The sequence below is a fragment of the Cherax quadricarinatus genome, chromosome 71 (genome assembly GCF_038502225.1).
Source record: "Cherax quadricarinatus isolate ZL_2023a chromosome 71, ASM3850222v1, whole genome shotgun sequence".
Classification (NCBI taxonomy): domain Eukaryota; kingdom Metazoa; phylum Arthropoda; class Malacostraca; order Decapoda; family Parastacidae; genus Cherax; species Cherax quadricarinatus.
The window spans coordinates 16,950,733-16,967,125 of record NC_091362.1 but is presented as its reverse complement, the minus strand read 5'-3'; the positions used below and the strand labels follow the sequence as shown (position 1 = coordinate 16,967,125).

General features: G+C 39.5%; 1 protein-coding gene across 3 annotated transcripts; it reads left to right on the top strand.

Annotated features, from left to right (window-relative positions):
* Positions 1-2,786: 2,786 nt before the first annotated feature.
* Positions 2,787-16,361, top strand: Polr3I (RNA polymerase III subunit I). Of its 3 annotated transcripts, none has more exons than XM_053793476.2 (5): positions 2,787-3,261; positions 9,429-9,561; positions 10,140-10,292; positions 15,786-15,931; positions 16,010-16,103. In XM_053793476.2, exons 1-5 carry the CDS (start codon positions 3,254-3,256, stop codon positions 16,011-16,013), a joined length of 444 nt encoding a protein of 147 aa, XP_053649451.2. In that variant the 5' UTR covers positions 2,787-3,253; the 3' UTR covers positions 16,014-16,103. The 3 variants fall into 3 exon arrangements, 2 of the variants coding, with proteins under 2 accessions (XP_053649451.2, XP_053649452.1); XR_008408760.2 differs by having other exon boundaries at positions 2,788-3,261; positions 15,770-15,931; XM_053793477.2 differs by lacking the exon at positions 15,786-15,931 and having other exon boundaries at positions 2,991-3,261; positions 16,010-16,361.
* Positions 16,362-16,393: the final 32 nt, after the last annotated feature.

Genomic DNA, 16,393 nt, shown 5'->3' with positions numbered 1-16,393 from the left:
CTGTAACTTGAAGAACGCCACTGTAACTTGAAGAACGCCACTGTAACTTGAAGAACGCCACTGTAACTTGAAGAACGCCACTGTAACTTGAAGAACGCCACTGAAACCTCAGAAGATCCATATGGAAGAATTTCTTGTCCGTCCTTGGATAGTTACTTCGCTGTTATTGAGGAATCTGTCTAAGGACTTGAAAATTCCTAAGGATTTCTTGAAATCTCTTAAGAAATACCCTCAGACAATCAGTCGTTCTGTCTGGTTACCACAGCTGCTGCTTCTTTCGGAGTTAGAAAATTAAAATAAATCTCTTCATCACCGAAGTACAAAAGAAACCATACCACGGGCGGGAATAGAACCCGCGATCAGAGAGTCTCAAAACCCCAGACCGTCCAGACTCACTACATTACGACTTCGTGAGTCAAGTACAAAAGTATTGTAACGCCTGTCCATGATATATAGACAAAGCACCATGACAAGCACAATAAAACCATCTAAACCCCAAGCTGAACCAGGCTTGCAATTACACTCAAAAATATGTTTCTTATAATATTATCTTTATTTCTACAAGTACATGTACAAGGTATACAGACCATAGCTGACATCAATAACATACTACCATATAGAAAGCCGCTTCTTATGTTGAGCATTTCGGGCAAATTAGGTCAGTTTTGTCCCAGGATGCGACCCACACCAGTCGACTAACACCCAAGTACCCATTTTTAAACTGATGGGTGAACTTGGACAGTAGGTGTCTTAAGGAAACACGTCCTTAATGTTTTCCAGCCGTACCGGAGATTCGAACTCCGGACCTCAGTGTGTGAGCTGAGTTCACTAGTGATCGAACTACTCGACACCTGAATATTATTATATCAATATAGTTCTGCATCAACATAGTATGGGAATGGTATATCAGAAGTTAGAGCAGCCAAAATATAAGCAGCATCAATAAGAGTAGCACCAGGACCAGCAATACCAGCAGCAATAACAACATATACAAATTATATCAAGAACTGGAGCTGTGCTATAAGCATCAATCTGCCACTACATTTATCAAACCTACAAAATAAAACCTAACATCAGATTGCTCAATATTCTGATCAAAAACAACTGTTTTTATTATTCATCATGCTGAAATGTATATTTTATATAGTAATTAATATGTAGCACAGCTACCTTAATTTTTTGCTGAGTAAACTAATTAGTACATTTGTGTTTTAATTCTCGTATTCTATGTTTTTTTTTTAATAACTGCCTCCCAGCATACATCAGGGGGATTACCAATAAACCCTTGGCTGTCTTCAAGCAGGCACTGGACAGGCACCTAAAGTCAGTACCTGACCAGCCGGGTTGTGGTTCGTACGTTGGATTACGTGCGGCCAGCAGTAACAGCCTGGTTAATCAGGCCCTGATCCACCATGAGGCCTGGTCACAAACCGGGCCGCGGGGGCGTTGACCCCCGAACTCTCCCCAGGTATATGTAATGACAACACTGAGATGTGTTAAAACATTGAGTGTGATGTCATATTAAGCTTAATTGGCTGGTTTATTAGGTTTGAAGCCTATCCACCACAGTATACTACTGGTGGTATACAAGTAACTTGAATGTTACCTGTATACCACCAGTCAAGTACGCTTTAATCCTTAAATCACGGTTTAAATAAACCAAGCGTATGTATTAATACTGAGATATGCGCCCCTCCAATCAGTCAATATTTATTTCCACGTAATACAACAACATTTGTACAAAGTTGGATGACTACATTAATCACGTGGGAAGGCCCTAAGTTATGTAAAGCATAAATAACTAAGCCGATGGTGTCCGTCTCATGCTGAGATGGTATACTTCCAGCTGTGGTGTTCCGTTTATCACTGCGCGGGCTCTGAAGTGCGGTGATGCGCACATTCCTGCTCAATATGAAGGGGTTCGACTCTCCAGACCGTCAGGAGATTCTGGCCTGCACTTTCGCTCTCTTTCTGGTCTCAGGGCGCATTGGGTACATATAATGTGTGCCGCCATTAGTTAGTTTCCTTGCAATTAGGTGGAAACTTTCTTTTCCGGACACTGGCAGACGGTCATTAATATATTTGGTTTCCGTGTGATATGTGGAGACAGGCTTGTCTAATCAACTTCAAAATTTCAACTTTTGTGTATCCCACTTAGAAGAAGGTTGCTATATTTAATGGAGTATGTCTATGCCATTTCATCGCTATTTTTTTACAATATTAGACAGGGCTTGATACAGCGTAAGCTGTCAGTGGCCCTATAAACTTCTTTCCAATATTCCTTCAGATTGGCGTAATATATTCTTCCGGTACCCCCGGGAAGGACAGTTCAATACGCTGGAAGCTATGATGGTTCCTAGCAACCCTCCAGCACGAGTGCTGGAGGGTTGGAGACGTGTTGCCATACCTGGATTTGAGTATCAGATCTATTTTTTTTTCCTTTCTTTCCCCGTGACATTTGCTGGGAGATTGGTATGAGGCGCATTACGTCAGCTCGTAGAAGAGAGGAGCTTACGACGACGTTTCGGTCCGACTTGGCCCATTTACTTTGTAAATGTGACTTTGTAAATGAAGATTGAGACACTTTCAAACCATTCATCACACTTTGTAAATTGTCTAAGTCGGACCGAAACGTCGTCGTAAGCTCCTCTCTTCTATGGTTATTTATGTATCGTTCCAGTCACGGTATTGTGCCTTTTTTTGTTATTTATACATAAGCTTTTTTTTCTACGCTGCGAATTTCTAAGGCCTAGAGGAAGCCAGTTGTCGTCTGGTTCTGCCAGGGTTCAGGCGTGTGTTGTCCACTTGACCTGTTGGGAATTGTTTGTTCCCGTTTCTACCCATAAAACAAACTTTTAATTCCCGTCCAGCTTTTGGCATTATTCCTTCCCCAGCAGAGCTGTATGTTCCTTGTGGCCTGGTGGCTAAAGCTCTCGCTTCACACACGGAGGGCCCGGGTTCGATTCCCGGCGGGTGGAAACATTTCGACACGTGTCCTTACACCTGTTGTCCTGTTCACCTAGCAGCAAATAGGTACCTGGGTGTTAGTCGACTGGTGTGGGTCGCATCCTGGGGGACAAGATTAAGGACCCCAATGGAAATAAGTTAGACAGTCCTCGATGACGCACTAACTTTATCCTGGGTGGCTAACCCTCCGGGGTTAAAAATCCGAACGAAATCTTATCTTCGTTACTGGGAAGCAGGACTCAATACTGTGTAAGCTGTCGTGGCCCTCGAAACCTTTAACAACAATATGGAAGTGTGAGTAAATATATTTTTTCTCATTTTAATCGGGGAAGCGATAAACCCACAAGGGTCATATAGCAGCTGTGGAATGGGAGGCATTCAGGTTCGATTCAAGGAAGGGGAGAGTTAGTCTATTTCCTTGGATCAAGAGCCCCACCGGAATTAAGGATGTTTGAGTAGTATGTATGTATGATAATTTGTCACTATTTATGTGTACGTAAACTTATTAAGTTTATTTAGGTACAAGTACACAAGAACGATTACCGTACTTGATGTAAATTATCTAGGATAACAAAAAGTCAAAGTGACTTATTTCCAACGAGGTCCTTATAATATCTTATTGAAACCATTAAAGTTAAAACAGCTAATTAATTAAACTGTAATAATAATTTTTTTAACAAACTGCTGAAAAAACTTTAAGCAAAATACCCTTGAGGCCGGTGAAGAGTCTTGACCTAAAGAATTATATTGCTCTCCATTCATTTGGACTAAATGTGATTACCTTCCATTGCTCCCAGGCACTATATGACCCCAGTGGGTTTAGCACTCCCCATAAATCAAGGAAGGTACCTTGATACCTGTGAGGGTTTCTTCATTGAGGTGTCCCGTAGCTCGATCGCTAGCACACACAACTCACACATTGAGGTCCGGGGTTCGAATCTCCTCCGGTACGGCTGGAAAACATTAGGAACATCTTTCCATAAGACACCTGCTGACCCTGTCCCTGTTCACCCATCAGTTTAAAATGGGTACCTGGGTGTTAGTCGGCTGGTGTGGGTCGCATCCTGGGACAAAACAGACCTAATTTGCCTGAAATGCTCAGCATAACAAGCAGTTTTCTATATAGTAGTATGTCACTGATGTCAGCTAGGCCTGTATACCATGTATACATGTACTTGTAGTAAATAAAGATATGTATTATTATTATTATTATTATTACCCAAGGAACTGGACTTATCTTCCCCTTGGAGCTAACCAGATTGCCTTCCCATGAAACCCCTACAGGTTTAGCACTTCTCACTGATTAAAATAAAAAAATATAGCACTTATGAGTGTAGAGCTTTCCCTTGAAGTCAAATTTAAGCAAAAGAACAACACTGGCAGTCCCTGTGTAATACAATACAGTATTTGGAGAACAAAAATTAAAGAACAAAAGGCACAATACCATCACTGGAACAACACACAAATAACCCGCACATAGGAGAAAGAAACTTATGACAACGTTTCAGTCTGACTTGGAATATTAGGCTGACTTTGTTGGGTTACAACACTTGGGTTGAAAACAGTAAATGTTTAAAAGACACTATTCATCATAAAGTTACAAATAAAGATAATGGATCAGGTCAGCAAACAAAAGGAGACAGCAGAGGGCAGTGAGAGACTATTTCCCTTAAAGTTTACTATACTAATAGCAGGAGTGTAAGAAATAAGATAGGTGAGCTAAGATTAATTGCAAGTGCAGAAAGCATAGATATTATTGCTATAACAGAGACCTGGCTCAATCTGAAAGCTAGAGAAATGCTTTCTGAATGCCACATACAAGGCTATAAATTATTCCACACTGATAGGGTTAACAGGAAGGGTGGAGTAGCAATGTACGTCAGAGATAATTTAAATTGTTGTATTAGACAAGATATAAAATTAGAAGCATCAGCCACTAAATCTGTTTGGTTACAGCTTCTCGAGGGCTGTGAAAAACTGATCCCATGTATCAGAAATCTTCTCTATGAGGATAGACTGAGGGCCCTGAATCTACAGTCTCTAGAAAGGCGTAGAATTAGAGGGGATATGATTGAGATGTATAAATGGAAAACAGGAATAAATAAGGGGAATGTAAATAGTGTGTTAAAAATATCTCGCCAAGACAGGACTCGCAGCAATGATTTTAAGTTGGAAAAATTCAGATTCAGGAAAGATATAGGAAAGCACTGGTTTGGTAATAGAGTTGAGGATGAGTGGAACAAACTCCCGAGTACCGTCATAGAAGCTAAAACATTGTGTAGTTTTAAAAATAGGTTAGATAAATACATGGAAAGCGTATAAATCTATAGGGGAAGGAAGGCGGGGTAGGGGTCGTCCTCGAAAAGGTTGGAGGGAGGGGGTAAAGGAGGTTTTGTGGGCGATGGGCTTGGATTTCCAGCAAGTGTGTATGAGCGTACTAGATAGGAGTGAATGGAGACGAATGGTACTTGGGACCTGACGAGCTGTTAGAGTGTGAGCAGGGTAATATTTAGTGAAGGGATTCAGGGAAACCGGTTATTTTTATATAGTTGGACTTGAGTCCTGGAAATGGGAAGTATAATGCCTGCACTTTAAAAGAGGGGTTTGGGATATTGGCAGTTTGGAGGGATATGTTGTGTAACTGTTGTATTCTGAGCACCTCTGCAAAAACAGTGATTATGTGTGAGTGTGGTGAAAGTGTTGAATGATGAAAGTATTTTCTTTTTGGGGATTTTCTTTCTTTTTGGGTCACCCTGCCTCGGTGGGAGACGGCCGACTTGTTAAAAAAAAAAATACATGAGTGGGTGTGGGTGAGCGAGTCAGACCTGACTAGCTTGCACTACTAGGTCTGATGTCGTGCTCCTTCCTTAAGTGAATGTGACCTGACCTGACTAGGTTGGGTCATTGGCCTAAGCCAGTAGGAGACTTGGACCTGCTTTGCATGGGCCAGTAGGCCTGTTGCAGTGTTCCTTCTTTCTTATGTTCTTATAATTTATGATATAAAACCATTGTTTAAGTTTAAAATAATGTAGGAGGCCTAAATAAAATCATACATACACCCCTTATGGCTCATGGCTCAAGTGGTAGTGCCTTTGGGTCATATCTGCAGGACCTGGGTTCAGTTCCAGCAGACGAGCACAAGTGGAAATGTTGGGCATATTTTGTTACACCTGCTGCCCCTGTTCACTTAGCAGTAAGTAGGTACCTGTGTGTTAACTATCTGTTGTGGGCTCCATCCTGAAGAAGAGGATCAAAGGACCCAAACAGAAATAAGCCAGATGGTGATTTCATTGGGTTAACCTTTTAATGCTCCTACATAGAAATACAAATGGTATTCATTTTATGCAGGAATCGCAAACAAGGATACATGATGCAAAACAACCACACTGAAAGTTGAATTTTAGGGGAGCTTGCCCATTTTCTCATTTTCCTTAAGATGTGGAATTTTCTGCAGACAGTTGCCAGACACATCCTTATTCAGAATGTTAAGTCCTTCATATTGCCCTGAAGTCAGATTGATAATTTTGATAACCATTATGTTACCAATATTACTTTGCTAGTTAACCACTCAAATGCCTTTGTTTGTGGGCTGACTATCTTCTATTTTTATAATACTGAAACTGTTTGGCACTCAGCACTCATGTGCCTGGGCACTGTATGCTTCCCGCCGCTCTTCTACCTTCAGTCTTAGCAAGCGTCCCTTGAAATGAAACTGCTGAGATTTCTTACTCATTTCTGCAACTTTGCATGCTCCTGATGATGTGTTGATTGCAACACAAAAGGCCTATAGCTGTTATTCGACTCCCCTGTGGTTGTTTTGCATAGAAATACAAAATAATCTTATTTATCCACGACAGATAGCAAATAAAATTACTCCACTGTGCTTTTAACTTCTTTATTTTCGGTGTTTATTACGGAATATCTGTAAATTGTGTGTGCAGTACTGTATAATGCATACAGTAGTGTGGCATAGTTTTTTTCTATTTAACAGATGATTGCCATTGCTGGATGCCCTCTTCCCTCAGAGTCCATTAACCCTTTAACTGTGTTCCACATAGATCTACATCATTGAGGCTAGTCTCGCTCATGTAAATCTATGTCATAATCATGGTGATCTCAAATATGCTGTTAGTATTATTATTATTATAATCAAAAAGAAGCACTAAACCACAAGGGCTATACAGCTCAAATATGCTGTGATTGGTAAATTTTTGCCTAGACATGAGAGAAGGGGTGTGCACAGTATTAAAAAAATCTTGCCCCATACAGTTCATGATGAGAACATCTGACCTATGTTTGGGATAAAATAATGACTTTGAGACATTTTCTAAGGTGTTTTTTATGGTTTTGTTGGCTGTTTCTTGATATACAGTGGTACCTTGGGATACGAACTTAATTCGCTGTTCGAGTGCCAATACCAAATGAATTTGTTCCCATAAGATATAATGAAATTAGATTAATCTGTTTTAGGCCCCCAAAAATATACTTACAAAAGCACTTACATAAATACACTTACATAATTGTTTCAGTTTTGAGCTGTTTGTATCCCGAGGTACCACTGTAGTTGACAAACAGAAAAACACACAAGTGAAATGGAGATGAGTTGGTCAATTTAAGACCAGAAAATAGGCCTCAAAGTAGCAGAAACATTCAATTTTTAGCAATTTTACTGAGGAAGGGTAGGGGCCCTACAACCCCAGTCTGTTCAGCGGGTTTTTACTAGGTCTGCTTCAGTTATTAGGATGGCCTAAACCATGACCAATGATTCTTGGTTATATTTTATTAGCTAATAAATAGAATAAAACTTCAGTGATTAGTGTCATGGTAGATTCAAAATGAAGGGCAGGTACTATATAGTAGAGGTCTGGCAATGTGATTAATGAACAGAAGAAAAGTTGCTTCGGGGGCTGGAATGCCTATAGTATTCATTTGAGATTTTGATTATAAAATTAAATTTGTTGAATTTTTAGTAAAATTGGCCAGTTTGCCAAATTTTGGCAGTTTGTGGGGTAGTTCTAATATGTACGTAGTTGAATGGGCATTTTCTTGTCAGTTGATACAACAGAAATCATACTAACAAAATAGTCAGGAGCTGGGTCTGTTTGAGCAGTGGACTTGGCCTTAAAATGGATGAATCGCTGAGGCATAAATTGTGCCCAGACTGCCGACATTGTTCCTGCATAATTTCATGAATTTTTCCATCAAACTTTGCATTTCTGGTGCTATTACCTTCTGAAAAGTATTCTCTCCCATTTCAGAAGATATAAGAAAAGTTTTTTAAATTGTGACACTGACAGCCATTTTAATTTTAGTGATTGGAGCAGTGAAAGGATTGCCGAATAAATTACCAAATTGATTAAAAAACTATCTTAATGAATTCAAACAAAAACTGAAAAAAATCCATGCTTAATTAGTCCGCTTTTCCTACACCACTCATTTTCCAGAAATATTTTTTAGCACAGTCACAAATTTTATCCACATCTCCTGCCATTATCACATCATTTGTTTGTATCAATTTTCTTCTTGTGACTCTGTTGGCAGCACTCTCAGCTCACATACTGAGTGTCTGTGGTCCAATCCCCGGCATGGATGTAAATGTTAGGCATGTTTCCTGTTCACCTAGTAGAAAGTAGGTGCCTGGCTGTTAGTTGACTGTTGTGGGTCATATCCCAGGTGGTGGTAATATACCCTAGATAGGGCTGGGTTTTGAAATGAGCTGAAGCAGGATAACAGCTCTTAGCCTGCAAAATTGATGTGAAAAAAATTTAATTCGTATTTTTTTTTCATTTTTATCATTCTAACTGTACCTTATGCTATACACAAAGGCTATAATAGCTCCACATCTATGTAATCTTTTTAGTATTAATTAGTAGTATTTTATTCGTGGGGAAGTGCTGAACCTGTAGGGGTCATTGAACACCCGGGGAATGGGAGATAATCAGGTTTGATCCAAGGTATATGAGAAGAACATCAATTTTATAGATTAACCCTTAAACTGTCCAAACGTAGATCTATGTTCACGTGCGTAGCGCTCCAACCTTTATTTTCCCCATTTGAAAGCATGTAAAAAAAAAGTAGATCTACGTTTGGAGCCCCTCGCATGTGAACATAGATCTACGTTTTGACAGTTTAAGGGTTAAGAGCCTTCTCCTGATCTATGTGTATACTACAGGCTTTTTAAAACTACTTGTGTAAAATGTTTTGAAAACAAAGAATTTATATTGGCTGTACTCTACTGTACTTCCAGTTGGATCACACCTCTGGGCTGTACTCTACTGTACTTCCAGTTGGATCACACCTCTGGGTATAAAATTTTCTATATGCCTAAAAAAAATTCTTCCCTATATGATAATAATGCTAAGCCTGTTTTAAGTTCTACAACATTCCTTCCCTATAAATAAAAGATCATTTTGCATGTGACATCCATTATGTTCAAAGTTTTTTATTTCTTATTTTTGCAGAGTGAATAGTAAAGGGGCAGTGTTGAGCAACTGTGAAGTATATTCATTGCTACAGGATTTATGTCAGCAAGGAGCCAAAGGAAGACGGAACCTTGCCAAAACTCAGACACACCTTGCCAATATTGCCTATGACGTATGCATTTTAAGTTTTCATTTGAACAAAATATTTTTAAAATTTGATTTTTTTTTTGATGAATTTTTTGCTATTTTGTGGGATAGTGATAGTGCACATTTATAAAATGGGAACTTAATTTAATTCACAACCACTAGTATGCAATATGAACCTGTGTGAGAAAAGTATCTTTTGTACTATCATTCTCTATGCAAACCTCTCAGTTAGACAAAAACAGAAGCAAAAATCACTTGCATGTTGTAGACTTGTATACTTTAAAAAATATACCTGTATTGTATATCAAAAAATCAGTTAAAAGTGTTATCACTACTATGGTACAGTCCCCATCTTATCTTCATTATTAATATTACAGTATATTCATTGGGAAGCACTAAACCCATAGGAGTCATAGAGTGCATTTGCCTTGTTAAATAAACTTCATTACACAGCTGTCTCAACACTCCACCTATCTTTTTTTTTTATCTATTCTATGGTTCCCTTTAATATACCCACTATCTGACACATTCAGTACATTCACTTCCTCCATGCCTCCTGCCTCTAATCTGATTGCTAAAATAATACATTCTTTGATTTGACAGACACTCAAGTATTTGGAGAAAACACCTTGTAGAAATCAGAATCCAGAAATAATCCAAAGATTTCTTCAGTCTGTAAAAGATTTCAAGCTCACTAAAGCTGAAAAGCTCCAGTTAATTAACTTGAGGCCAACAACACCAGTGGAGATGCAGTTGGTAAGGTCTGCTGTGCCAGTTTTACTATTATCATTGCACACCATTATTATACATACATGTTGAAAAAAAAATAATAATAATAATAATGAGTAATTATACGTATATATGAAGTGCTAAATCTGTGTGTGTTGTTCAGTGCATAGTGCAGTGGGGGCTCAACCCTCCATATGGTAGCCCCCAATACACATGCACTACCTGTTTGTACTTGCCTTATCAATGCATATAAATTTGGCATTGCTGATAATAACTGTTACACAGTTGCAGTTCATATTATATTCATGAAACCCATAGAGAACATAATGTGCCTGGGAAATGGGAGGTAATCAGGTTTGAGCCAAGGAAAGGGTAGCTCCAATTCATCAGCATTATGTAATTTGCAACATTTGTCAATAGATTTTGATGTGTACATATCCCATGTGTATAATTCAAGTGTTATATATGAATCTGAAGCATGATAGTAAGCCAAGAAATGTATAAGATAATAAACATATACAGCATATAGAATCATTTAAATGCTGATTAATACAGCATGTTTTTAAGCTAAAGCAGGTTATGCATACAAGTTAATGCTTCACCAAGCAATTGGTGGTCAGTGGTCAGTCGACAGTGGTCAGTGGTCAGTCGTCACGTGAGGTCACAGACCCTGAGCTGCTTTGGGGATTAGCGTGGACGGTTACAAAGCATGGCTTGCTTCTGCAGTGTTTTAAAAATTGAGGTTGGAGAGTTGAAGGAGGAGGTCTTGCTTCTCCAGGAGGAGATTAGGAGGCTGAAGGTCCACCTCAATGGGTCTGGGAGAGTGTGAGGTGGCTGGAGTTGTGGGGAATGAGACTTCTAGCAGTGAGGTGCAGTCTGTCTCTCGCTGTGAGGAGGCTGTAGTTGGGGAGGTAGCAACGGCTACCAGCAGTGAGGTGCAGCCCAGCACCTGCTACAAGTGGCGAGTGGTTCACAGTAATGGGAGGCGCATCAGAGTAAGGAAAGTTAAGAGTTAAGATCTGAAGGTAGGAAATCACTTCTCTGTTCTCCAGGATGAATGTACTTCAGTGGCCAGTGAAGGTAAGGGTACTACTGCCCCTGCTAATGGAGGTAAGCGCATTTTTGTGGTTGGTGACTCTCAGGTAAGATATATTGACCGTGCTTTTTGTAATAGGAATAAGAAGATGAGAGATAGAGTGTGTTTCCCTGGAGCTGGTGTTGGGGACATTGTCAACAGGCTGGATAATATCATGTCAGGTAATGGGAACAAGCCCATTATCTGTCTCAGTGCTGGTGGAAATGATATTGGGAAGGGTAGGAGAGAAGAGCTGCTAGATAAGTACAGGTCAGCTATAGATTTCATTAAGTCTAAGGGAGGGATCCCAATCATATGTAGCATCTTGCCTAGAAGGGGAGTAGGAAATGAATGGTTGTCTAGGGCAATTGGTGTAAATTGCTGGCTAGACAGATACTGCAAGGAACTTGCAATCCCATTCATTGACAACTGGAACAACTTTTATGGCAAACATGATATGTATGCAAGGGATGGGGTACATCTCTCTGGGGCAGGGGTGGTAGCACTTGCAGACTCGATTGAGAAGGCCATTGGTGAAATGCCTATGGTTTTAAACTGATGGAAGATAGAGGTATGGGTGTGTGTGGGAAACAAGCAGGTTGCAACACTAGGGTTGGAAACAGTAAATGTATAAAAGGCATTCAGCATGAAGTTATAAATAAAGACAATAGATCAGGTCAGCAAACAAAGGGGGACAGCAGAGGGCAGCAAGGGACTAACTCCCTTAAGGTTTACTATACTAATAGCAGGAGTGTAAGAAATAAGATAGATGAGCTAAGATTAATTGCAAGTGCAGGAAACATAGATATTATTGCTATAACAGAGACCTGGCTCAATCTGAAAGATAGAGAGATGCCCTCTGAATGTCACATACAAGGCTATAAATTATTCCACACTGATAGGGTCAACAGGAAAGGTGGTGGAGTAGCGATGTATGTTAGAGACAATTTAAATTGTTGTGTTAGACAAGATATTAAATTAGAAGCGTCAGCCACTGAATCTGTTTGGTTACAGCTTCTCGAGGGCCGAGAAAAACTAATTTTGGGTGTGATTTATAGGGCCCCAAATCTTGATAGGGAGTGCAGTAAACTTCTATGGGACGAAATTCGTAAGGCATCTACATACGAAAATGTTGTGCTAATGGGAGATTTCAACTATAGACAGATTGACTGGAGCAATTTGACAGGAAATTTAGAGTCAGGTGACTTTCTTGATACGATCCAGGATTGTTTTTTAAAACAGTTTGTGACAGAGCCAACTAGGGGAAATAACCTTGACTTGGTTCTTGCCAGTAGGGAAACACTAATTAATAATCTTGAGGTTAATGATGAGCTTGGGGAAAGTGATCACAAATCACTCAGTTTTAATATATCATGGAATTCCCCTAATAATGGCAATCAAGTCTCCGTCCCTGACTTTCGCTTGGCTGATTTCATAGGACTAAAAAATTACTTAGGTGGGCTGAACTGGAATGACCTGACTAAGGGTCAGGTAGGTGGTGATGGTTGCCGATATGATGCTTTCCAGGGCATAGTTCTAGCTGCTCAGTCAAATTATGTTCCAAATAGGGAAATCAGATCAAACAAAAATGATCCTAAATGGATGAACAATAGATTAAAATAACTGATTGGTCAAAAGAGAGGCATATATAGGCAAATCAAAAGAGGAGAGGGGCAATTAAGAAATCGATATATTCAGTTAAAGAGAGAAATAAAAAAGGGAATTAGAAAAGCAAAAAGAGATTATGAGGTTAAAGTTGCAAGAGAATCGAAGACTAACCCAAAAGGATTCTTTCAGGTATACAGAAGTAAGATCAGGGACAAGATAGGCCCACTCAAAAGTTCCTCGGGTCAGCTCACTGACAGTGATAAGGAAATGTGTAGAATTTTTAACACATACTTCCTCTCAGTTTTTACACAGGAGGATACCAGCGACATTCCAGTAATGATAAATTATGTAGAACAGGACGATAATAAACTGTGCACGATTAGGGTCACAAGTGACATGGTCCTTAGGCAAATAGATAAATTAAAACCTATAAATCCCCAGGCCCTGATGAACTGTATGCAAGGGTTCTAAAGGAATGTAAAGAGGAGCTTAGCACACCTTTGGCTAATCTTTTCAACATATCACTACAAACTGGCATGGTGCCAGATAAGTGGAAAATGGCAAATGTGATACCTATTTTCAAAACAGGTGACAGGTCCTTAGCTTCGAACTATAGACCAATAAGCCTAACCTCCATAGTGGGAAAATTTATGGAATCAATAATTGCCGAGGCAGTTCGTAGCCACCTTGAAAAGCATAAATTAATCAACGAATCTCAGCATGGTTTTACAAAGGGGCATTCCTGCCTTACGAATTTATTAACTTTTTTCACAAAGGTATTTGAGGAGTTAGATCATGGTAATGAATATGATATTGTGTATATGGACTTCAGTAAGGCTTTTGACAGGGTCCCACATCAGAGACTATTGAGGAAAATTAAGGCACATGGAATAGGAGGAGAAATTTTTTCCTGGATAGAGGCATGGTTGACAAATAGGCAGCAGAGAGTTTGCATAAATGGGGAGAAATCAGAGTGGGGAAGCATCACGAGCGGTGTTCCACAGGGGTCAGTGTTGGGCCCCCTGCTGTTCACAATCTACATAAACGACATAGATGAGGGCATAAAGAGCGACATCGGCAAGTTTGCCGATGACACCAAAATAGGCCGTCGAATTCTGACGAGGACATTCAAGCACTCCAGGAAGATTTGAATAGACTGATGCAGTGGTCGGAGAAGTGGCAGATGCAGTTTAATATAGACAAATGCAAAGTTCTAAATGTTGGACAGGACAATAACCATGCCACATATAAACTAAATAATGTAGATCTTAATATTACGGATTGCGAAAAAGATTTAGGAGTTCTGGTTAGCGGTAATCTGAAACCAAGACAACAGTGCATAAGTGTTCGCAATAAAGCTAATAGAATCCTTGGCTTCATATCAAGAATCATAAATAATAGGAGTCCTCAGGTTGTTCTTCAACTCTATACATCCTTGGTTAGGCCTCATTTAGATTATGCTGCACAGTTTTGGTCACCGTATTACAGAATGGATATAAATTCTCTGGAAAATGTACAAAGGAAGATGACAAAGTTGATCCCATGTATCAAAACCTTCCCTATGAGGATAGACTAAGGGCCCTGAATCTGCACTCTCTAGAAAGACGTAGAATTAGGGGGGATATGATTGAGGTGTATAAATGGAAGACAGGAATAAATAAAGGGGATGTAAATAGTGTGCTGAAAATATCTAGCCTAGACAGGTCTCGCAGCAATGGTTTTAAGTTGGAAAAATTCAGATTCAGGAAGGATATAGGAAAGTACTGGTTTGGTAATAGAGTTGTGGATGAGTGGAACAAACTCCCGAGTACAGTTATAGAGGCCAGAACGTTGTGTAGCTTTAAAAATAGGTTGGATAAATACATGAGTGGATGTGGGTGGGTGTGAGTTGGACCTGATAGCTTGTGCTACCAGGTCGGTTGCCGTGTTCCTCCCTTAAGTCAATGTGACCTGACCTGACTAGGTTGGGTGCATTGGCTTAAGCCGGTAGGAGACTTGGACCTGCCTCGCATGGGCCAGTAGGCCTTCTGCAGTGTTCCTTCGTTCTTATGTTCTTAAGTCAAGGCTGTAATGTTCCCCTTGATCGTCCACTGTACATTTGGATTGGCTTGCGAGAGATAACATGATTAGAGTATGAGTAAGAGGAAGTAAATTCAGAACATAAAAATTCTGTATATGGATAATTCTTTTAATTTTCTAGCAAATTAGATACGAGATACTTTAATTGAACATTTTAAAGATGCATATAACAGCTGAAAGTGAATGTACAGTAAGTGAAGATAAAGGTTATTGGACTGGCATTAGTTGCCCGAACATAAACAGCTCTTCAACCACATTCCCTTGAGAGGGGCTTCAATGCTTATGAGGATCTCTTGATCTAAGGATATAAATTTTTTTTTTTTTACCTTGGATTTTACCCAGTTGCCTTCCATTTCCCTTGTATTGTATAATCCTAGTATTTGATTGATTTAAAGTGGGAGCACTAAACTCATAGGGGTTATACAGCACTTTGGAAAGTGGGACTCTGTGTGATTTGATCCAAGGTAAGTAAGGGTACCTTCAGTTCTTTCAATCAAGCACCCTTCATCAGTGTCAGTGAACCTCCCTAGAAAGGGTGTATAATACCTGTTGATTTTGTGCTACCCCATTATTATAATATTAACTCACATTGAAAATAAATGGCTACAACATATATGGCAGCTTGCTTGTGTGGTTAAATATATGTCTTTATAGGTTTATGCAACTTAACGTGATCTATTAACTGGTCACTAACCCACTGCTGTATCAGCTGTATATAGTAGGTTCACCGGTCTTGTTCCAGCCTGGGTCTTTTCCAGATGGTGACCTGGCATCAGCCCCCTCCCCTTGGTGGGGGGGAGTATCGCTTACTCTGTATCAGCTGTGCCGGGAACAAATTCTTTGCTGCTAGCTTAACAGACACTCGCATAAGTTTACTTAAAGTACCTATATTGGTTGTGGAAAGGTAAGGAAATCCTGTTCTAATGAGGGTAAATGGTGCAGCACTTAGTATGGTTGGGAACTAAATATTTGCATGTTTCAGATAATTGAAGAAAGTGAAGACAGGCTTACAGAAGAACAGGTTGAAGAACTTATTTCACTAGTGGAACTCCACCTTCCAGAAAACAGCACTGGCCCTACTCAGATGGTTAATGGTGCACTGGGACAATAACTTATGGATTACTATAGACTTGTTTTTCTATCAGACAAAACTAGGTTTTTTTTTTTAAGTTGATTGTCTTATTAACTGTACTCTATATGAGAAAGTTTGACAAAAATTAATTTCTACATTATATTTTTTTTGGCAAGTGTAGTCTTGTATTTATTTTATCCTTAGAACATTTTTAATACAATGCATACCATTGCATGGGTGGAATAAAGTTTATAAATGATAACACATTTCAATCGCCAACTTCCACATGTTGAA

Bases quoted from the DNA above. Each gene is read 5' to 3' on its own strand.
- Polr3I (XM_053793476.2), top strand. The intron at 9,562-10,139 runs GTATGCATTTTA...TTGATTTGACAG, and splicing joins TTGCCAATATTGCCTATGAC to ACACTCAAGTATTTGGAGAA. The intron at 10,293-15,785 runs GTAAGGTCTGCT...GGTCTTTTCCAG, and splicing joins CACCAGTGGAGATGCAGTTG to ATGGTGACCTGGCATCAGCC.